Genomic DNA, 23,213 nt, shown 5'->3' on the forward strand with positions numbered 1-23,213 from the left:
ACAGAGGCCCATAACAACAACAACAACAGGCTGATGTCACCAGTCTCCTGCTAGTTTTAATAAGGAAGCCCCCCCACAAATATAGACACATAAACGTAGACACACACACACACACATACACACACCAGTGCACTGCCATCATCATCACCACCCAGTCACCAGTAACATCACCCACTCTTCTCGGATCGGAGCCCCCCCCCCCCCCCTCAGCGGAGGATGAGTGATGATGTCTGATTGACACTGCGGGGTGGCACAAAGGTGAAGGGCAGGGTATCTGTCACTTCAGATTAATGGTGAAGCTCTGAGCCTCTCTGTCTGGATGCATTGGAGATAAGACCAAACTTGCATAAATCAAATCAACTGGAGTGAATAAGAGGGAAAGCAATTCATCCCCGCCGGGCAGGCAAAGACAAGACACTTTGTTAGACCCCACAAACGTATAACGCATAAGCGGACCTCCGCTGAGCATCCTGCGTATACACTTCTGATGTGCATTAGCGGCGGGGAATTTGTTAGCAATTTGCCTCCGTTCTCAAGTGCTCCTTTTATCAGGATGGTAATCTGACTCTGGGAGAAAGTCGTACTGTTTATCTACCGAGCTGCGCGAATGCACGCACAGTCAATTACCACTACGGCCAGCTGGCTTCTGTGAGTCTGGCTCGCCAAACGCTGCTCCTATACTCGACGCTCAGCCCAAGGAACAATCCATTCCCTTTGGAAGGAGCCACTCGCTTTCACGGCTGCCAGTTTGCATTACTGATTTAAATGCATTCGGGTTGTTTCTCCTTTTTGTACCAAATAGTCAGTTCCCACGGAATGAAACTTTACTAGCATGCATTCAGAAAGTTATGATGATAGCTAAATCATATTGTGTTTTTTTTCTTTTTAAACGGCACTCACCTTATTAAAGTAATTACATTGGCTCGGTTACAGTGGTGCCGTGACCTCGATACGATGGAGCTGAATGCGGTGCTGCGTGGAGGGAGTTGGTCGGCGTGGTGACGCGAAGTGGCCCCCAGTAGCCAGAGGCCATCAGTCACAATGGCACGAATCACACCTATTCAGCTATATTTGCCAGCCTTGTTATCTCGTATAATACCATGAATGGAAGCTGTAACAAGTCCATATAATTGTCAGCTTGACTTTTAATACTTAAGTAAAAGTAGTACTTTGATATTGAATGTACATAAGTAGAATTGTTTATGGAGGTATTTTACTTAAAACAGAGTACTATGGTCCCCAAGAAACAGCTAGCAGAATGCTATTTGATTTCACATATTTATGCGTTTCCTGTAAAAACAGGAAGCTAGGGAGGGACTTGTCATGGATATTGATTGGTGTTTACAGTAGCCAATAGCGCTGAATGTGCATTACGGTCGACCCATTAGATAGCAAGCTAATGTTAGCAACGTACCTTAGCAACGTTACGCAACATTACTAATGTTAGCTAGTAAGCTACCATTGACATTTATTTTTCAATTTAGTTAAGAGGCTGAGTGCTGCTTAGTTACAATGTGCTGTAAATGTCATTCTAGAAAGCATTTAATTGGATGCTAAATTAGTATACACCCCCATGTGCAGGATGACTCAAACATTTAAAAAATTGTTTCCCATGAAATAAACTCTAAAATACCATTGAGAATACTTACAAAACAACTTTTTTTTGGATCATTGTTGGGACAGATACTGGTGTATAAGTGACAATCAGTGCATGACGTGTGATAAAATAACAAACATTTATGTTGATGTCATGGGGCCTTTAACATATTGAATGCCCATAACGAGATTTCTCTGGTTATCAGCCTGGTTGAATGCCCATCACGAAAATATATATATATTTTTTTAATTAGCGATCTGAATTCATATTTCATCAACCGAGTCTACCGTTGGTAAGCCTGCCCCACCAGGTGCTCAGATGTGAAAAAGCGCCCCCTATCGTCTCCCAGATCGTAATGCACCCTTTTGGATTGGACTCAATGAAAATTGATGAGAAAAAGAAACTCCGGAATCCACATTTTACTTCTCACGCATGTAACCGGAGCCGATCAGATTCATTCTGGACCCTCAGGACAGCATGTAATATGTCTTTACAGTACGTAGCATTGGATCAACAAAAGGATAGATTTTCGGAATGGCGATCAGGAATTGGAATAATCCATTTGGATACCATCTGATCTAAGGTAAGGAATCTATTTTACCAGTCTTGGGATGATCAGACCCGTTTTCACGGAGATATAAGCTTTTCCCATATGTGTCCCCCAGGCTGTTTGACTGTGCGAGCGGTCAGGAACTAGGAGAATCGATTTTCAGCGCGCGGCACCAGCGTGCATGCGTACACATATACTAACGATGGTCTAGCGTTTATTTGAAAACGATTCATAAATAGGCCGAAAAATGACAACGTTCTAGAATATTACAGCACAGGGCGTTTATCAGAGAATCTTTTTTTTCTTTTTGAAAACGAGGGCTTTTCAAAATGCTATAAAACGGAAATGAACCGATAAAAAAACAATCCGCTTCGACAATGTTGACTGGAAAATGAGTCATTGATGGGCGACGGGCAGATTAGACACATAGCCATAATTTTAAACATAGATTAGGCGATATTAACGTTAAAATTGAAGCGGATGGTGGGCATTCAAGCACTAAATGTGCGCCCCCTGCTGGGCACTGAAAGTGTTAAAGGAACGGTATACTTCTTCCACCACTGGCTGTTTGATTTTTTTTGTCTTGGTTTTAGCAAGGTGGTGTTTGAATTTTTCTTTTCTTTATCTAAAAAAGAATAGTCTAATAAATCTGGACACCTTTCTGGGTAGAAATACTAAGAACTCTTTTGTGTTTTGTAAATTTAACTAAAAACAATGTTAAGACTAAACCCTGTGGCTTTTATTTCAACAAAGTTATTACGTTTATTAAAAAAAGGCCATTCTAGTGTTGAAATAAGTGACAGAATATTTATGCTTGGAGGAAAACACCTATTGCATTTGGTGACCCAGTGACCTCTAGTGCCACCATCAGGCCAAATTGAGAACAATAAATCTTGAAAAGTAAATTTGCTGTGCACAGTCATGACCCCAAGACAAAGACGTGTGTTTATTTTGATGAGCTCTGACCTTTCCTCTAGCACCACCATATGGATCTATAGCCTAGTTATGTTGAAACTGACAATAATACAGGCAAAATGTTGCATGTGAAAGTAACAGCAAAGTGGAGGATGTTAAGACTTCTACTGAGTGCATTCTTCTAATTTTCCTACTTGTTTTAATTCCCATATACAGGTCAAATGGATAACAATCTATTATATGGTCTGGTATGAAATGGTATATCAGCTGGGACCACAGATTAAACTAGGAAATTAATTTCTTAGTTTCATGTTAAACTTCGTTAAGTCGAGTGATATCAAGTTATGTCAAATTTATTTATTTGAAACGCAATGAATACCATACCATGTTGGTCATTCAAGAAATAATACACCGCCTTTAGAGACTAAGTTCAATGACTTAGTTGCATTAGATAAATTATATTGATGAACTTTATCGTTATACTATTTTTTACATTGGAAGTTACATGTCCATCTTGCAGTTAGGAGCTTGTATAAAAGCTAAACAAACAAAATATATAATGCTATAAATGCAAACAGTTATTAGAGTGTCACCAGAGTTCAATAAGGGTGCGAGTCTAAAACTTGCTAATTATGGCCTGGCTATAATTACCCAAATTCCAGTGTTACCATGGTCCAAGAATCAGTATTCCTGAGGCCAGGAGACCGAATACAAGCATTTAAATTAAAGCTCCTTCTACTTGTATTACCAACACCTCAGCAATTAGAAACCACTAAATTACACACACACAGTCAACATTCCCCCGTCATAATTACTAGCAATAATGCCGTCGCAAGACCTCTCCCCCAGTGGAAAACAAAACCGTGTAATCTCTTGGGGTTTCGTTTGACTTCTGGCGAGTTGAAAGAAACTAGGTGTTCATTTTAGCAGAGACGTATCTCACCGTTGCTAGACTCGGTGGCCACCGGTGAACTTTGCTCTGTGAAAGTCTTCCTGTGCCATCTGCCCGGAGCGATCAAACCCTCCACCTAATTGCACCTGTGATCCACGCTCAGCGCCATTAGCTGGCTATAAAGCCCAGCTTCTGAGCTCCTCTCTATTCCTACACCAAGCCCTTCATCATCACCTCAGCCACAACACACACACGTCGCCTTTATTGCAGTCCGTTTCCAGGGCTCGAGTACTGGCTCTACAAGTGCGATGATTTCACTTGCATTTGCCCCTAAAAATAGATATGTGCGAACTGGAAAAATAATTTAGGAGCAATGGTTTTGCGTAGTGTGGGCGTGTCTACACGCAATTGTCATTTCATAACAGACAGAGCAGAGCGGACCTTCAATTATAGAAGCTATGACAGCTAGCTCAAGTCTTCAGCCCTGCGTTTGACAGCTGTGTGACAACTTCTCTCGCGACTCGTAGCGCTGTTTCTATGTAGTCCAGTGGTGCAGTGCTGGTATAACTCGGTATAACGGCGTTATACCTCGGTCACTGAGGCTGAAGTACGCGCAATCGCTTTTTACATGGCATTATCCAACCGGACTCCCGGAGAAGCATGCAGCTGCAGAGCCGCAGAGCCAGCGGCGCTCTCTGGGCCGCGCGCTGACGGCCGCGCTGTGAGGCAATAGTATCCAGCTGCAGGACGAGAGCAGCCAAAAAAAACTGTGCACGCGCGTGGAGCGTTTGACCTACTGTCAATTTGCCACTGCACCACTGATGTAGTCCATGGGCCAGACCAGATATCAGTACCACTCAAGGTGACGAAACTTACATATAATTTTTTCAAAGATCCATGTCTGTACTAGTAGCAGGCACGCGGGAACTATAAAACGGCAGGGGGTGCTGGGGGGTCGCCAGATGAAAAAAAAATAATAATAAATAAAAATTTGCGGTCAGGCCACTGAACTTAGAAGCAGGCCAGGCCAGTGTTTCTATTTGCACCAGCGCAATAGTTAGATAACCTAGGTGGGGAACAACCAGGAGATCACTGCAACTCACACAAGTTGGAGAACTATCTCTCTCTCTCTCTCGCTTGCTCTCACACACACACAAAGGGAGCCGCATGTGATTGGTGGAGGCGGGATCCTTACGAAAAACTGCTAATCATTGACACATGCTAGCCTGTAATAATCCCCCCCAGAAAAATGTACTTTGCATTTGATATATTGCAAATATATGCCATCACACACACTGGCATTTAAAGGGTTAGAATTATAAAATTAATATGTGGTGTTATGATCAGGGCTGAAGTTGAATAAAATGTTGTATTTATCAATTACAAAAAACTGAAAATCCATAAAAATCTGTGTTGTTGCTAATCATACATGCTAGCCTGTTTTTTAACAATAAGTTGTGATGCCATCACAAACACTGGCATTTAAAGGGTACAAATAAAAAAAATGCCTGCACCAGAATGCAGGAAATTAAGTCTTTGTAACAAAAAAATTCCTGGTGGGGGACCCCCAGACCCCCTGCTTAAAAAGTGGCCTGAATGATTTCCCCAGTCCGGCCCTGGTTAAAAGCCTCCAATGCTTATTAGTGTGTGTGCTTTTGAACGTTTGCATGTTTCAACCATACATTTCCATTTAAAATAATTTTTTTTACCTCCTATAATAGTGGGGGTCGCGGCTCTCTGACACCGTTTTTTTTGGGTTGCGGCCTGAAAAATTTGGGAACCCCTGGTCTAGCCTGTACCCCCCAGACATGTTGCTGGCCCCGTCAAAACAGTATCCTATCAGCCTCTCCATGGGCAGGTCGAGGCGTAAAAGTATTTTATACACAAAAACAGCGTCTCGGCTGTTGTGTCTGGGCCGGGCATTGTAAAAACCCCAAAAGAAGTTCTGAGCTTCCAAGTTGTCATCGGCTAACTGTATATTACACGAGAATTGTTCTTTTCCAGTGAGTGACATCAGTGGTTCCGTCAGCGCTCAAGCCAAAGATTGGGCTTTTGGATGCTTTGCCTCTAATTTGTCGCTGAATATCATGGGCAAGCAGCTGTAAGATTTCATTTTGGATGTTGTTGGACATCCAGTTGTCTCTCTTTTGGAGCCAATTCTTCAACTCGGGATCAGACTCGGTGCGCACGCTTTCCATCATGAGCTGCCATAACACCCCATCCCTATTTGCATCACCCCTCAGTGGAAGCCCCTGGCGCCCGAGGGGGGGTATAGGGGAACAGACTCAGTTAACTCTTCAATACCTGATGCTGAGGCTGAACCTGTCGTCTCTGTCTCTCTCTGACGTTTATCAGATTTAGTGGGACTGTCACTGGGACCGGCGGGACGTTTCGAAAATAAATCTGATATTTTTCTTTTCTGCGAGTGAGACATTCTGTGCTAGCAAAGTCTGACTACTAGCTCAAATCGACTGACTGCGCAAGCACTGTATCACAGTAGCTCAGTGGTTCGTGGCGCGTGGGAAGGGCGGGAGACGGGAGGTGAATACAATTAGTTGTTTCACCTGTCATTCAATCAGTCTGTGACAGTCTGTCATCACTCGAAAATCTACTCGGTTTTACACGTATGATTGTGTACATACAGTAGTGTAATGAATGAATGAAAACTTTATTTAACAGATTGGAGAATGGCTACAATACAGTACGGCTCAATACACACAATATTAAAATGGTGACGTGCTTTGAGCAGGATAAACTTATAATATACAGTGTTACAGTTATACAGTATATACAAATATATAAATACTGCCAATTTTTTTTTTTTTTTTTTTTTGGAATAATTGAGAGGGGGTGCTGCAGCACCCCCCGCACCCCCCCTTCCCGCGTCCCTGACTAGTAGATGATATTTTGGTATGATAGCCCTTCTGGAGTGGTAGCTTTATCATAATTATCAAGTCATTAAGTATATCCTGCTTTAGACTCACGTAGAGGACATCTGTCAATGTTTCACAATATAGTCTTTGGTATCATTTTAAAGGGGAGTGGGGACTATGTCATCTTTCATTCAAGCATAATGTGTAATGTAAACTCTGCGACTCCTGCGAGCAACGGGTCCAATTGTATAACATGCTTTTCATCCTCACCATTCTGGAATGCCCACGTCACCCTAAAACCTTAACTAATGTTAGCTATTAACCCTAACTAAGCTATCCCTGTGAACGCTCAGAGGCATCCAATAGTGAGGGAGGATTCTTGAACGTATTTCATTCAAAATGAAGATATTAATGGACATTATTTATAGTATATAGCTCAGCAGCTGTAACAGAATTATTTTATTATTTTTGATTATTTACATTTCAACAGCATCAAAATATGAATTTAAATTATAATTAATTAAATAATTGTATAAAGAATTGTCCATGTTCCGTCATCTAATCATATATTCCATTACCTTTCCTATCTGTATCGAAGTCAAAATGTTGGTATCGTGACAACACTACAACATACAAAAGCAGCTGGACAACCTATATCCTTTGCATCTAGTAGGCATGGGCCAATGTGTGATTTTGGTGGTATGTGCTATTGCACAGATGCGTGCCCCTTAGTATGCACACACGCATAGTATAATATGCATGTAAAAAATGTTTTTGTTAATAAACAAATTTTCACTGTGCTGCTACATTTTCTCATTTAGGAGCACATGTGCTCCTTGGGAAAAAGGTTAGCGTAGAGCCCTGTCGAGTAGATGCCTGGCAAAAACATTTCGCCGATAACTCCACGTTCTGGGGAGTCTTGGTTTAATGAGAGAACGGAATTGTTCTCGTAGGCCTTGGAAGGCTGTGTGTTGTGGAGAATATATCGGTGTGTTGCCTTACAAATCTATTCGTATTCATATCACAGTTATGATTTTATGCGTATTTGGAAAAAGGTGAAAGGCTAACTTCTCTCAGAAGAGCATATGTACACAAATCATCCTCTTTCGGCTCCGCCTTACGCCCCCGTTTTACTTCGTTCTTGATACACAGTACAAGCACTAAAGTCCAACTCCATTGACCCTAGTTGTAAAAAGAAAAAAGAGACAGACGCCCGTCACACACCGCACGGCTGGTTTTCGCCTGTTGCGTGGAGACTGCGATCCAGGTGATGCATCAGCCAATGGCAGGAAGCCAGGACCAGACGTGGGCATCAAGGCTGGTTGGGCTGATGGATGCAAGTGGAGAAGAAGCACTAGCCAAGCCATTCACAGAGCCATAAATTACACGTTTACTGCTGGCTGTGCCTCTCTGCTCCAACCCACATATCTTCTGATGTCAGCAGCGCATTATCATACTTAATCGGCCCCAGCAACCTGGGCTAAATGGGCTGGGGATTGAAGTGGCCATCGCTCCATCTCTGTAAACATGATTTACACCACAAAACAAGGAACTGTTGATATTTATGGACCCGTTTATTAAGTTCTGTTCAGACTGTAAAAAGCGTTCATGGTTTGTTTATTTCAATAGCATTTTATTTAATGTAATCCTTTCGCGATGACATACAGCACGTGTCCTGCAACCCTTCATCAGAAGTTATTACAGCTAATTTAACTTCTGTTAAAGCTTCAGTTCATTACGAGGGAAGGCGTGCACACAGTGGCAGTGCATGGCTGTTGACCGACGTGTGTGTAACTCTGGTTCTAGTTAACAAGCATGGCTACCAACCAGGAATATGTACAGCTGTGACCTTCCTTAAAATAAATGACTGAATAAGACAAGGTAAAAACATGTAGCGTTCCTACACGCGTCATTGTCTCTCAGGCCTCCCACACGTACACGGATATTCCTAAAAATGCATGTTCACACCGACGTCCTGTCCACACTCTCCGTTCACAACAACAAAAAACACTCACATGAACTGACCTGGCGGCCGGCTGCAAGGATCTCTCCGTGGTCCTGATCGCAGAGAAAATACCCAGTAAAACATATCCATACACGTGTGGACAGGGGGTGTTGGCGATGATGTTAACGCGTCCGTTTGACCCGTCCACACATACACAGGCAAAACAGAGTTTTTTTTTTAAGAATCTCCACCCTGGAAGGTGTTTCTAGTGACCTAAAACAAATGTTTCCAGCGTTTTCATGTGGACGGGAGGCCAAAACGCGGAGAAAGGTTTTCAAAAAATATCCGTATACGTGTGGACAGGGTCTCAGTCACCCATGTGCATGCACACACAAGGTACACACACACCCCTCTCTCTCTCTCTCTCTCTCTCTCTCTCTCACACACACACACAAGTTTGCACATATGTATGCACACACACATACACAAAATTGATTATGTTTTCTCTTTTCTTTTTTTAAAGGGATCATAGCTGACTTCTGATGGACACCACAGACATTGAATTACATTGTATTGTAGGTTGTGGCTGACAACAAAATAAAAGCTAATACATGTCTCTACTGGTGATTATGCAGCAGATTAGAGGGGAAAGCAAAGCTGAAGAAGAATCATGATACAGTGAAAACTGGCCAAGTAATCCTCAATACAATTTTAAGATAATTTCATGTAGCAACTGTCCCTAGGGACTATATTCAAAAACGGATCAAACAATAGCTTCCTTGTACAAAAAGAAAATAAATCAAAATATGGTAATAAAAATAAGAGTACAGTGTAAATATATATATTCATATTTATAAATTTCTAACTGTATTTACAAGGAAATAGTTTGAATGCTGCGATGCGCTAACATATACAAGGTATGCCATGTCCCTTGGAAATATATTCTCTGGATTTGGTCTGAGAAGCGAAACGCTTTCATTTGCTATCCGACGGAACAAACCCTGGAAAATATAAACCGACATAATCTGAACTCCCACCCAAGTAATCACCAATCCTTTTTTTCACCGTAGTCCTTTTTCTGTAGCTCTCGCCCCGATGGGGGAAACGTCCAGTGGAGAGAAGAGCAGGAGCGGACTGTCCTCTTCCAGCGCCGTGTCCAAATAAAACCAGCCACTCCCGGTCAATAATAACAAAGTGCCCCATAGACAACATGGCCGCCTCACCACCGGGAACCAGGAAGCCGGTGTGCTAACGGTCTTCGGCCGCTCATTAACCGACGAGTTCCGGGGGAGGGTGGGGTGGGGGGGGAGACGACCTCCAAGCCCCCTTCTCTCAGAGCACCAGTGTTCAGTGTCCATGTTTGGGGGAGGGGGGGGGGGGGGGGCAGGGGGGAGATGGTCCGATCCACGACGGAGAAGGGCAAAGAGGAGGACGGGGGAGAGGAATGTCAGGGGTAAGGGTGGGTGGGGGGGTGGAGGTGCGTGTGTGAGGTCATCAGCGCTTCTTGACGGCGACCCCGTTGGAGTGGGGGGGGAACTTGGGGAGGCAGGGCTCCTCCGCCCCTGGGTCGTGGGAGAACACGGAGTCCTCCCCCGAGGAGCAGGTGGAGCTGCGCGTGTCGGGGTAGCTGGGCGAGTACTGGTCCAGAGGCACCGACAGCTCCAGGTACTCCTGGGGACAGAGACACAGCATGACGGGACATGGTGGGACATGGGGGGACAGGCAGAAACGTTTTTTTGTGCTTCGCTCTCTGTGGTTACGGTAAAAATGAGACATAGATTTTCTAATATTCTAATAGTGGTTAAATGACAGAAAATCTAATAGTTTATGCGAATAACGTTTTGTCTAAATCTGTTACACTGCGGAACGGCATGCTGGGTACGGCTCGGCTAGCTAGCCAGGTAGCATAACAGTCCGTTAACAGCTGGGAGAACAGAAAAGAAAGATGAAGAAAGAGAGACCGGAGGTGTCTCGTGGTAGCAAAGTTTTGTACGTTTGCCATGTTGTTTCACTAAGCTCACACATTTCAAGCATCAGTGATGTAACGTTCAGAACGAATGCTTTACATTCGCTTGGTCCACTAGCGTTAGCTGTTAGTAATGACAGTAGCCAGCTAGCTTGCTTGATTATATCACATTACATTTTCGATTAGTATGCGAATAGTTCCCAGTGACTATCGAATAGCAATTTTGCGAGTTTTGCCCATCCCTAGTTGAGATACGTCTTTGCGTTAGGAGTAATCTTCATAACGTGGAACGTCCTGCCAACTGAAATACGATACTGTGCTACCTACCACACCTTTACAGAAATACTCGGGCCTGGCTATAGACAAATCAAACATGTGATCACTTTTAATCAGTTCATTGTGTATTTTGTTATTGCTTTTACCATAATGTTGGATTGTGTTGTAAATATTGTGTTTTACTTTTAACACATTCAGCGCCAGACACGACATAAGTCGGGTTAACTCGCCATCGCTTGAGCACCAAACCCGAGAAAAGTCGGGTTTTGGTCGTTATTCATTTTATTCGCTAGCCTATATCCATTCATAATTCATCCATCCAGCCTGATGTTATCATTGGGAATGGCTCCGAGATCGCAAATGGCCAATACCGCCGCCTAACGCCTTGCGGCCGGTATTGCACATCATTGGAATCCCTCTGGCTTGGGCTGTGCATCGATCTAAGAAGTCCAAGTCGGGCATGAGTAACATTTATAACACATGGATTGGGGACACTCGAGTTCACTCGGTTCATGTGTTTTGGTGGATAATGTTGGACACACGACCGCGATCAATATTTGGAATAGCGATCAGATAATTGGATTATTGTTTTTGCAGTACATCATAGACGAGGGAAGGACTATATGTTATCAATCTTGCGTTGATCCGATGATTTTTTCCCCGCGATCGCAGCGTGTCTGTAATGTATACCGTTGATGGCACTCAAAGCATAGAACCCCCCCCCCCCCCCCACACCCTTTCGTGCATGCATGATGAAACATAATACAGATAATCTAGCGTTGATTTCAGAATGATTCTTGATCCAGGTGAGAAATGGCACAATTTATAAGGAAATGCAGTAAAGCGCTATTTGCTGGAGTTTCCTGGGATTACACAGGATCACTCTAAAACTATACTCATATTCACCACGGTATAAAACGGAAATGTATGGATGAAAAATCAGTTTTTTGCACGTTGACCGGAAGAAACTCACTGACAATAGATCCATAGCTATAATATTTAATATAGGTTTAGCACTGCAAACACCGGAACTTATCCCCATTGAACAGAGCGCTGGCACACAACGGCCCAACGCCCATAACGACCTCTGGCGCTGAACCTGTTAATGCCTCCGTTTTAGGTGTATGGGTTTATAACATCTTGCCAAAAGGACTACAGTTGCGAATTAGCCAGCTGGCTATAACTGGCACATTTACAGAAATGTTGATTAATGTGTACTGTCCTTTAAAAAAATATATAAAAAAAACTGAAATTGAAACGTGTGGGAGAGAAGCAGAGAGCCGTGGTGGATGGTGGGACTGACCTGGTTGGACGTCATGGCCAGAGTGCGGTCCAAGTCCTCCACCAGCTGTTTGAATGTGGGCCTCTGGGAAGGAACAGCATGCCAACAGTCCCTCATCATCATGTACCTGCAGGGAGAGACATGTTTTATATAGGAAGGGGTCAAGAGCACAGTTTATTAACACTTTCTGTGCCGGAGCTCGGTGCCCCGGAACCTCCTTGAATGCCACGACCCACTTTTTCCAGTCAACATTGTCGAAGCGGATTGTTTTTTTATCGGTTAATTTTCGTTTTATAGCATTTTTAAAAGCCCTCGACTTATTAAAAAACTCAGAAAAGTTTAATAATTATTTCTCTTTTTTTCAGAACGTTTTTTTAATACATTTTTTTCTTTTATATATATATATATATATATATATATATATATATATATATATATATATATATATATATATATATATATTTCTTTTTTGACAAAGTCAAAAGTTGTTTTTCGGGCATTTAAGGAAAATATAAAGATTCCATGATAAAAGACATTTACTGGAATATTCTAGAATACACAAACGTTGTAATTTTTCGGCCTATTTATGAATCGTTTTCAAATCGCTAGATTATCGATAGTATATGTGTACGTATGCACGCTATAGAGGCGATCTGAAAAATCAATTCTTATTTCCTCATCAGCGATCGCGCACACACAGACACATCACACATAGGGCAAACGCTGAGATCTCAGCGAATACAACTCTGATTATCCCAAGACTGGTAAAATAGATTCCTTACCTCAGATCAGATGTTCTCCAAAAAGATCATTCCAATTCCTGATCGCCATTCCAAATATCGATCACGCTTATTGATTGAGTATTGGCTGCTGTAAATATATATTCCAGGCTGATTCCCGTCCCGCGATGACTTCCATGTTGATCAGACTTCTTGCCAGCACAAGGAACCAGCTGGCTCCGCCCCTACATATCTACAGATCCCAGGTCAGTCTAAGGCTATGGTTAGACTAGTGTATTCCTGGCGTTTTTTTATACGTTTTTGACGACGTATGATGTCCTATCTACACAGAAACGCGTTTTTTGGCGTTTTTTTGTGGATACGGCTGAAACGCAAAATTGTGTTTGCGTTTGGAGATACGCAAAAAAACGAGTCGACAAACAGCGTGTAGTCAGCACGCTAGCCGTTGTTGCGAAAACGCCCATGCGCAGTAGATACCATCTGCGTGCCCTTCCGGTGACAGCAGAGTGTGTGTGTGTGTGTGTTTGGGACAGAGCTCCGTGTCCCAAATAGCTTCAGCTACCATGTGTTGTCAAGTTATTGTTATAAGGACCCCAGTCCAAGCTACAACAGTCTGCATTCCCTTAACAATTGTTTGTATTGAGCCGTATTGTATTGTACCCATATGCAATATGTTAAATAAAGTTTACATCCATTCATTCTGCTAGCATTACCGATGGCATGAGCAGCTGGCTAATGTGAGCTATCAGGATTCAGACCCTGTTAGCTCAGAGTTCCTCTTTCAACTTAAGAAGCATTAAACAAAATGGCCCAGTCATCTATTCACCTTTGTTTAATACACACAGCGTTGTCTCTAATGTTATCTAACTACTGATAGCTCGCGATATCATCAGTTTTGATGCTGGCTAAGTAGCGTGAGCTAACGTTAGCTTCTAGCCACAATGCTATATTGTTATAATGGCATACTCCATTGACGTTAGCATGCAGCTAACAATGCTACCGAGCGTTTTTTTAGACTAAAACTATCCGCTCTTGGTGGTCACTTGTGTTGATGTTAGTTTTGTTTCATCAACAAATGACAAGCAGAACACACAGTGAATGTATCCGTTTTGTTTATTGCACTTTTATTAGGCTTTGCTGAAAAATTATTGCTGCATTGAGTAAACAAGATGGTGGCGCGGCATAGGCTGCCTTATTGACATTTTCTTTGGTGGAGCTTCCACCAGGAAGTGTATTGGCACATTTGTTCTGATTGGTTGAAATTGCCTTCATGTTTGCCACCTACTGCCACCTACTGCTTTGGCAGTGTACTACATCAGTGTGCTCTGGTGACAAAAACGGAAAAAAAACGAAAGTGTGACTCGAGGCGCATGACGTCGCGGCGATGCGTATAAGAAAACAATACGAAGATGATACGAAAGGTGTAACCTCAGCCTAAGCGACTGACCTGCAGTTACACAGGGATAGACGATAGGGGGCGCTTTTTTCCATTCTGAGCTCCTGTAGGGGCTGCTGTACCAACGGGAGACTCGGTTGATGAAATATGATTTCAGATGGCTAATAAAACAATAAAACGATATTTGTCGTCGGCGGCACTCAGTGGGGGGGGGCTAATAAAACGAGATATGTCGTCCGTGGCACTGCAAGTGTTAAGTATGTATATATATATATCTATGTATGTGCGCATGTATGTATATGTACATCTGTATATGTATGTATGAATGTATATGCATTAGGGGTGTAATGATGCATTGATGCATCAAAATGCATCGATCCTAATGTGACGATTCAACTGCATCGATTTGAAAATGTTAGAATTGATAATAATCTAAATTTATCGGAAAAAAAGAAAAAAAAACACACACAGAAAAGGAGAATGGCTTATACAGTAGTAGACTTAATGATTTTAGAATATGTCAGCTAATGAAGTTAAATGTATATTATCATCAAATATCCAGTTCATTTTCATAGTGCAACGTTTTGCTATTTAAACGTTAATTGAATGTACAGTAGAGAGAGGGAGGGAGGGAGAGAGAGAGAGAGAGACGGGCTCAGCCCGAGCCCCGTTCCCCTCCCTTCCTCACTATTGGAGCTCAGCTGTTTTCGCTGTCTGTGAGCAGGGTTAGCTAGCTTAGCTAGCGTTAGTAGCTAACGTTAGTTTACCCCGACATGGGCATCAGGAATGACGAGGATGCAAAGCTTGTTAAACGCATTGGAGTTTTCACTGCACATTGAAACAGTGTGGGAAAAAAAAAAGCTGGGACTTATTTCGGGTCGCAAAATGCGACCAATAGGCGCACTGTGGAGCCCTGCTGTAACGTCTTCACACACAGGCGTTTCACAAGCTGTTGTTGTTGTTGTTGTTGTTGTTAGACGTATACGTAGCTACCTTGGGCTACTTCTGATTGGTGAGCAATGAGAGCACAGAACTTCTGATTGGTAAGCATGGTAAGCATGACTGGCACACAAGAAAAAAAACTTGAATCAGACTCGCTGTATAACGTATCCCAAATCGCAGGCTTTGCGGTTTGCTAATTGCAACATTTAAAATCACGATTTCGATTTAAAATCGATTAATCGTTCAGCCTTAGTGCAGGTTGTGTGTCTACAGTTGGTGCGTGCAGGTTGTGTGTCTACAGTTGATGCGTGCAGGTTGTGTGTCTACAGTTGGTGTGTGCAGGTTGTGTGTCTACAGTTGGTGCGTGCAGGTTGTGTGTCTACAGTTGGTGCAGGTTGTGTGTCTACAGTCAAGTCAAGTCAAGAGTTTTAATTGTCACGGCATACAGGTATACAATGAAATGCGGGTGGTCTTGCCCGCAACGATGTGCAATACAGTGGTACATATAATAGAATCAAAAGAAGAAAACAACATTGTGCAGTAACAGGTAACAGGTAACATGGAGTGACATCTCGGTATCTGTACATAGTTATTTACAGAGCATATGGGACATGCCAGTTAGCTTTGGTAGTGCAATACACTGTTCCTGTTATTCTAATTTAAAGTGTCCTTTCCTTTGGCCATGAGTGTGCGTGTGTGCGACATGAGTGTGTGCCCGCTCATGTTAAAGTGTTAAGTGGCTGCTCGTGTGTGAGCGTGCACAGTGTGCGTGTCGTGTGTGTGTTCATGTGTGCTTGTGTGTGGACAGTTCAATGTTCTGAGCACTCAATGTTCATTGTTCATGGCTCTGATGGCCTGGGGGTGTGTGCAGGTTGGTGTGTGCAGGTTGTGTGTCTACAGTTAGTGCAGGTTGTGTGTCTACAGTTGGTGCGTGCTGGTTGTGTGTCTACAGTTGGTGCGTGCAGGTTGTGTGTCTACAGTTGATGTGTTCTAGGGCTGTCCCCGACTAAGGATTTGGTTAGTCGACTTTGATTGGCCGAAATTAGCCGATAGTCGACTATGACATTTTTTTTGTTGAAAAAATAAAAGTATAATTATTATTATTATTATTTTTTATCATTCCATTTGGGCTGTGGGGGGTGCTTAATGTCTGAAGGAGTCGACTGAAGGCTTCTTGTCCTCTGCGAAAGCATGCAATTGGTCCACTGATGGATACATCTTGATATTTGTCTAGTCTAGTGTGTTCATTAGATGGGTTAAAATCCTCTTTCAGTGCCTCTGTGCCTGTTTTCTTAGGCAGTTAGCCTCTGGCATGCGTGCCATTAGCGTTAGCCACGCTTCTAGGCCTCTTTTCTTTTGGAAAGAATGATCAAAAGAAATAATAATAATAAAAAAAATAAAATAAAATGTCTTTCTTTTTGCATTCGACTAAGAGGTAGGCAGTCGACTACGGCTCATTTCGATCGATTAGTCGACTATTCGAATAATAGGGGTCAGCCCTAGTGTGTTCAGGTGTGTGCAGGTTGTGTGTCTACAGTTGGTGTGTGGAGGTGTGAGCTTACAGTTGATGCGTGCAGGTGGTGGGCTTGTCCATGCGGTGGCCCTCCTTCAGCAGCTTGAACAGCTCCTCCACGGGGACCCCGGGGTAGGGAGAGCCTCCCAGGGTGAAGATCTCCCACAGTAGCACTCCGAACGACCAGCTGCACGAGAGACACACAAGAAAGATTAGCTAAGCCAGAGCCCGCAGGGATTTACGCGACTAAAAATGTTCCTACTCGGAGTGGACGGCGGTTATGAATGATGAGGCTCGACACTCACACATCACTTTGGTGCGTGTATATCCGGTCAAAGAGCGCCTCGGGAGCCATCCACTTGACTGGTAAACGACCCTGTAGGGGGGAGGGGGGGGGTAGGAAGTGTGTAGGTGTTATGGCTCCGAGGAGAATTCATGATCATAATAATGCAGGCGAGTGGAAAGGATTTACAGTTTCAAAGAAAACAGCAGGTTAACAACAGGAGGCCTCACGTTGGTCGTCTTCTTGTAGTAGTCGATGTGGTGGATGTCTCTCGCCAGGCCGAAGTCCGCTATCTTCATCACGTTGTCCTCCGTTACTAAGACGTTTCGAGCAGCCAGATCTCTGTGGATACACTACACAAAAGACACACACTTTAGTCCAGCTGGGGGTACCGCCGTTTATCATTTCAAAATGGTCATCGATGGTCCGTTTTCAGTCTAGCAGCACGGCTGCATTCAATTAATTTCCGATGTCGAGGAGCCACGAGGTACATGTGAGGTACTACATATGCTCCTCTAATTGAATGCAGCCGCACTGCTAGACTTGGCAAGAGGTGGTTGAAACAAGCCATCTCACAGTGGCATTTTTTACTTGCTTGGGTCCACTTTGTCCTAATTGCAAATTTAATTCTAGGCTACTTTTCTTAATTTCTCGCTACTTATTTCTCACCCTCTTTACCCGAGCGAGCAGCGCCATCAATTCACCCTCACTACTCCTCCTTTTGGCTACTTGCTGTGTCTGTGACGCAAGGATTTGAGCAACACATTCCAGTGTTGCGCTTGATCTAAGTGGCTCTGTCTGGATACTGGTGGTTCCTAGGGATGCCCCGATCGATCGGCCAGCGATCGGTATCGGCCGATATTCAGTATAAATATGAGATCGGTGAATTCCGATAATGCTTTATTTTCGCCGATCGTGAAAACCGATCGAAAAACATGATCCAATTCTTAGCGGAGATCTCACTCGCTGAGTTCTGTCTCAGACACACGGAGCTGCAAACTGCCGCTCCTCCTCCTCCCCTGCCCCTCCCTTACCCGTGTAAACACAGAGGAGGCTCCGCTCTAGTCTAGTGCATGAGATCTCCATGAGCTAACGTTAGCTACCTAGCTATCGTTACTGTTTAAACAAAATTACCCAGTCAACTATTCACTTTTAGTTTAATACATGAGGCATTGTCTAACGGTATCTAGCCGGCTAGCTACTGATAGCTCCTGATATCAACAAATGCTCCAGCAATAGTCTAGTAGTGCATGCTAGCTCAGGTTAGCTCACGTTAGCTCACTGTTCAAAACGCAATGGCCCATTAAACTAAATAGTTCACTGCGGCGTTGTCTTAACGTTATCTAGCCGGCTAGCAGTAGCTACAGATAGCTCCTGATATCAATGTCTTATAACATTGATTCGATGCGTATTCGAGCCCCGGCTTGCATCGCAGTCACAAACGGGGCTAGCTGAGGGAGTAGGGTATATCTGCAGAGCCGCAGATATACCCTGCTAAGGGCATGCTGTTGTGTATGTGAATCACAACGGTGTTCACCGGGCCTTTAAGATGGCACGGTAATGTTGCGACACTGCTGTAATATACCGTAAAGCGCTGTGGTAACGGGAGATGGTGTGTGTGTTGTCGAACCACCACCCCGCTTCGGAGGCTCCTGAAACAGGACGCGGTCTGGGAGTGGACCCCAGCCTGCTCTAGCGCTGTTCGCCAACTTAAAACGCAGCTCACCTCACCACCAGTGCTCACGTTCTTCGATCTGGCGAGCCCGACGTTTGTCACCTGTGATGCGTCCAATACGGCGATCGGGGCTGCGCTGTCTCAGGTCCAGCGGGGCGTGGAGCGCCCAGTGGCGTTTGCCTCCCGCGCTCTCTCCCCAGCGGAACAGAAGTACTCGGTGGGGGAGCGCGAGGCTCTGGCCTGTGTCTGGGCGTGTGAACGGTGGCACATGTACGTGTACGGACGTCATTTTACGCTGCGGACGGACCACCAGGCTCTTACCGCCCTGCTCCCTACATCCGGGTCGGGCCACAAGCCAGAGGATTCACCGCTGGTCTGAGAGGCTCCAGCCACACCACAGTGTTTACTCCCGGCAGGGAGAATGTAGTGGCTGACCTGCTCTCCCGTGCCACCCCTGACCCGGCACCCAAAACGTGCCCGGATCCGATGGAACCGGAGCTTGTCCTTCAGCTTCACGGCCCGCTCCAGGCCACGGTCTCCCTGGAGGACCTTCAGCTTGCATCGGAGGGGGACTCCACGCTCGCCCAGCTCCGCACCTACATCAGGGGGGGGTGGCCCGTGAAGGTCCCGGAGGTGCTGGCGCCTTTTCATCGGGTCAAGGATGAGCAGTCCTGCTGGAGCAGTGTTTGTGTGGCTCGGGGGCTTCGCACAGTCATCCCCAGTGACCTCAGAGCACGCATATTGACCATGGCGCACGAGGGGCACCTGGGCATCGTGAGGGTGAAGCAGCGCTGCAGGGATCTGGTGTGGTGGCCGGGCATTGACCGGGATATAGAGACAATGGTGAGGGACTACTCAGCCTGCCTTCTCAGCGGTAAGATGGGGCCGCCGACCCCAGCGCCTCTGCAGCCTTTGCCATGGCCACCCGCACCTTGGAAGCACATCCAGCTGGACATCTGTGGGGAGCTCCATGGTGTCCCACACCACCAGCGTTTCCTCCTGGTGGCCTATGACCTCCATTCCAAGTGGCCGGAGGTGGCCGCCTCGGGCGCTGCTGTGATGGCTGCCTTTCTGATCGCTCCGACGAGACTGTGCTCTATTTTGTTAATTTTTATAGTGTGGTCACGGATTTCCTCTCCGCCCTGTTCGCCCGGTGGGGCATTCCTGACACCCTCACTACGGACAATGGGCCGCAGTTTGTCTCTGCTGACTTTGCCACTTTCATGGAGGCCAGGGGGATTAACCACGTCCGTACAGCCTTCTACCACCCGGAGGCAAACGGGGGGGTGGAGAGGTTTAATCAGACATTGAAGAACGGCATCAGAGCGCACCTGACGGAGGGTCTGCCGTTCTCAGCCGCTTTACTCCGCACTTTGCTTCACTACAGGGCGACGCCGCACACAACTACGGGCAGTTCCCCAGCCCTCCTGATGATGGGACGCGAGTTGCAGCTTCCCCTGGATCGGCTGAGGGTCCCGGCAAGTATCGCGCCGGCAGTGATACCCTGCCAGGGCACCAGGGTCGCAGATGCTCAGCGTCGAATGAAGCAGCGGTTCGATAGGAGGCGGAGGGTGAAAGCGCCTTCCTTCACAGAAGGAGACTGGGTCCGGATTCGTCGTCCCCACCGGGACCACAAGCTGCTATCCTTCTGGTCGGCACCGATACGGGTCACGGCCCGGCTGGGCCCGGCCACCTTTCGTCTGGCCGATGGATCACGGTGGCACGCAAACCGGCTTAAGAAGGTGGCAAACGACCCCATCTCGGACCCAGAGTCTAGGGAGGGTTCAGAGCTGGACATTGAGGACTGGGTTTTGCCAGATGAGCCGCAGCGGTTCACCTGGAGGCCTCTCCCGACCGCGCCCAGCGGGGCTCACCATTGCCATTGCCAGTCGAGCCCCAGGTTCGCCGGGACGCACGGCCAGTCCGCGTCCGGAATAGACCGGCCTACTTGAGACTGTTACTTGAGAGATAGACTATTTATGTTACAGATTATTTATATTTATTCATTGACCGTTTTAGTCAGAGCATAGTCTGTTGCGTGGCAGAATAATCCACAAGACTATGTCGGTGACTGGCAGTCTACCCGGTTCACCTAGGTAGGCTGCAGGGACCGTTAGTATGAATTACATATGAATTAAACTGTATGGGGATGTTCTTCGGGGTTCCCTGTGGGGGGGGGGGAATATGTTGTGTATGTGAATCACAACGGTGTTCACCGGGCCTTTAAGATGGCACGGTAATGTTGCGACACTGCTGTAATATACCGTAAAGCGTTGTGGTAACGGGAGATGGTGTGTGTGTGTTGTGCACTGGTGGAGCGGATCAAATAAACCGTCAAACGTTAAGCCGCAGTCCGGTGCGTTATTTGAAGACATAATACATGCTAAATGTGATTTGACCAAAGCAGAGTATACACACAGACAGTGGAGATAGCGAGCATTTTGACTTGTTGCGTGGTGGCCATGTCTCGCAGCTAATACAACTACAGTATAATTATATAATATATATATATATAAAAAAAAGAAAAAAAAATATATATATAAAAAAAGGGTATATATGATCTTAACTATTGATACCCGTGAGGGCGGAGCTAGGCGATCATGGAGTAGACGTGTTTCACGTGAGCTCCCTTCTATCGTGCGAAATATACTTTTCTCCCCATTAGTCTTTATTTTATTTGTATTTGTTATTTGTCTGCTTGTTGAGTCGTCGAGTTTCAACTACTGTCGTCGACTTTTTTCAACTTTCTGCGATGTCGGTGGTGGAGACCAGATCCATGAGCACCCCAGCCAGCAAACTGCCACCGGGCTTAATCGCGCCGTCGCCCGGTATCAATGAGATAAGCGAAGCTGTACTCTCGGTCATGACCAAACTCCATGAAGACTTTGAGACACGCTTCGCTGAAACACAAAGAAAAGTGCAGGCGGAATTTTTTGATAACCTTCATCGAGAGATGTCAGAGGAAATTAGGTTGGCGGTCGACCCGTTGAAAGACAAGATGGAGTCGCTGCACGTTGTCTCCTCGGCTAATGCTAACGAACTAGCCACGCTAACGACAGAGGTCTCACTACAAGGCGAGAGGATGGCGGGTCTGGAGACCTCCCTGCTGGCTAGGCAGGCTGAAGTTGCCAAACTAGTCGGTAATTGTGGAAATGCAGTCCCGGGAGAGACGCTACAACATCAGGATTGCTGGTGTACCGGAGGGCAACGAGGGAGGCCGTTTCTCGGAGACCATGCCGGAATTGCTGCAGGAAATACTGGGGAAAGATGTCCTCCCCAACCCTCCCGTATGTGAATCGGCCTACAGAGCGGGCAGGACCAGTCCTGGAGTGAACAAAGAGCCGAGGCCCATTATTGTCAAGCTGAACAGGCTTCAGCAGAGGGAGCTCATCATGCGGTCGGCCCGTGCCAGAAGGGGTAAACTAAGTCTTGGCGATCACAAAGTGGCCATTTTCGAAGACTTTACGCTGGAGGTTCAAGCACGGAGAGGCGAATACAAAGTGGTCATGTCCAGGCTATGGAAACTAGGCCTGAGGCCTACGCTATTCGCTCCCGCGAAATTATCTGTGCTGGGTAAGGACGATGATCGGCGTTCATTTTGGTCTTTGGCTAAAGCAAAGGAATATCTCGGGGGGATAGCCGAGACTGTAGCTTGATATCTATGTCGGGTGAGTGACTTGGCGATGTGGGCCTGAATACATTGATAGGGCGGACTACTCACAGATGCTTGTTGTCATGCCAGACATGCTAACTGTCCACTGCCCATCCAAACTAGCGGGGCATCCCAATGACTTCTGTTACTTGCTAATGCTGACCGCATGGTCGTACGTGGGTGTCGCCTCTATGAAAGCTAGTGAGCTAGCTGAACAATGTACAAAACAGATTCTAGCGTGCTAGCCGGATTCATCACTAGCTTACGCGCTAGCCTCGGGCTAGCTAGCAGGCTGTGTCTATCGCCCGCGCCGAGACACTCGACACTCGAGACCCGTTAATGTTTACGTATTTTGGTTGTTGTTGCTGTTTAAGTGACATCGGTTTGCACAATTCAACGGTGATCGGGTCCTTAACTAACTTCTTGTATGCTTTTATTTTTATATCCAGGCTGTTTTGAGCTTTGGGCTCCAGTAGTAGAAGGTCGGTTGAATATATATATACAATATATGATAACAGGTTGTGTCAGGTATAGCTTATTACTATCCCCGGGTTAATGAAGGTGTTTAATTCTATTCTTACATAGGTTATGTCATTCCAGCCGTTGTGCCTGATCAGAGGGGCTGTTACATGCGTGCACTTTGACCATAACCCCCTTTTTTCCCTTTCTTCTTATTGTCAATGTTTAAATGACATCAGTTTGCGCAATTTACCTGT

The 23,213-nt window shown here is 45.4% G+C and overlaps 1 protein-coding gene across 1 annotated transcript in view; it reads right to left on the minus strand.

Annotated features, from left to right (window-relative positions):
* Nucleotides 1-8,382: 8,382 nt before the first annotated feature.
* Nucleotides 8,383-23,213, minus strand: part of fgfr1a (fibroblast growth factor receptor 1a) — an 80,845-nt gene continuing 66,014 nt past the window's right edge. Inside the window, 5 exon segments of the mRNA XM_084322559.1 lie at nt 8,383-10,443; nt 12,318-12,423; nt 16,937-17,074; nt 17,193-17,263; nt 17,401-17,523. Of these exon segments, the coding sequence (XP_084178685.1) occupies nt 10,267-10,443; nt 12,318-12,423; nt 16,937-17,074; nt 17,193-17,263; nt 17,401-17,523 (615 nt within the window). The 3' untranslated portion in view covers nt 8,383-10,266.

This window comes from Notolepis coatsorum, assembly GCF_963971535.1.
Source record: "Notolepis coatsorum genome assembly, chromosome: 10".
Classification (NCBI taxonomy): Eukaryota; Metazoa; Chordata; class Actinopteri; order Aulopiformes; family Paralepididae; genus Notolepis; species Notolepis coatsorum.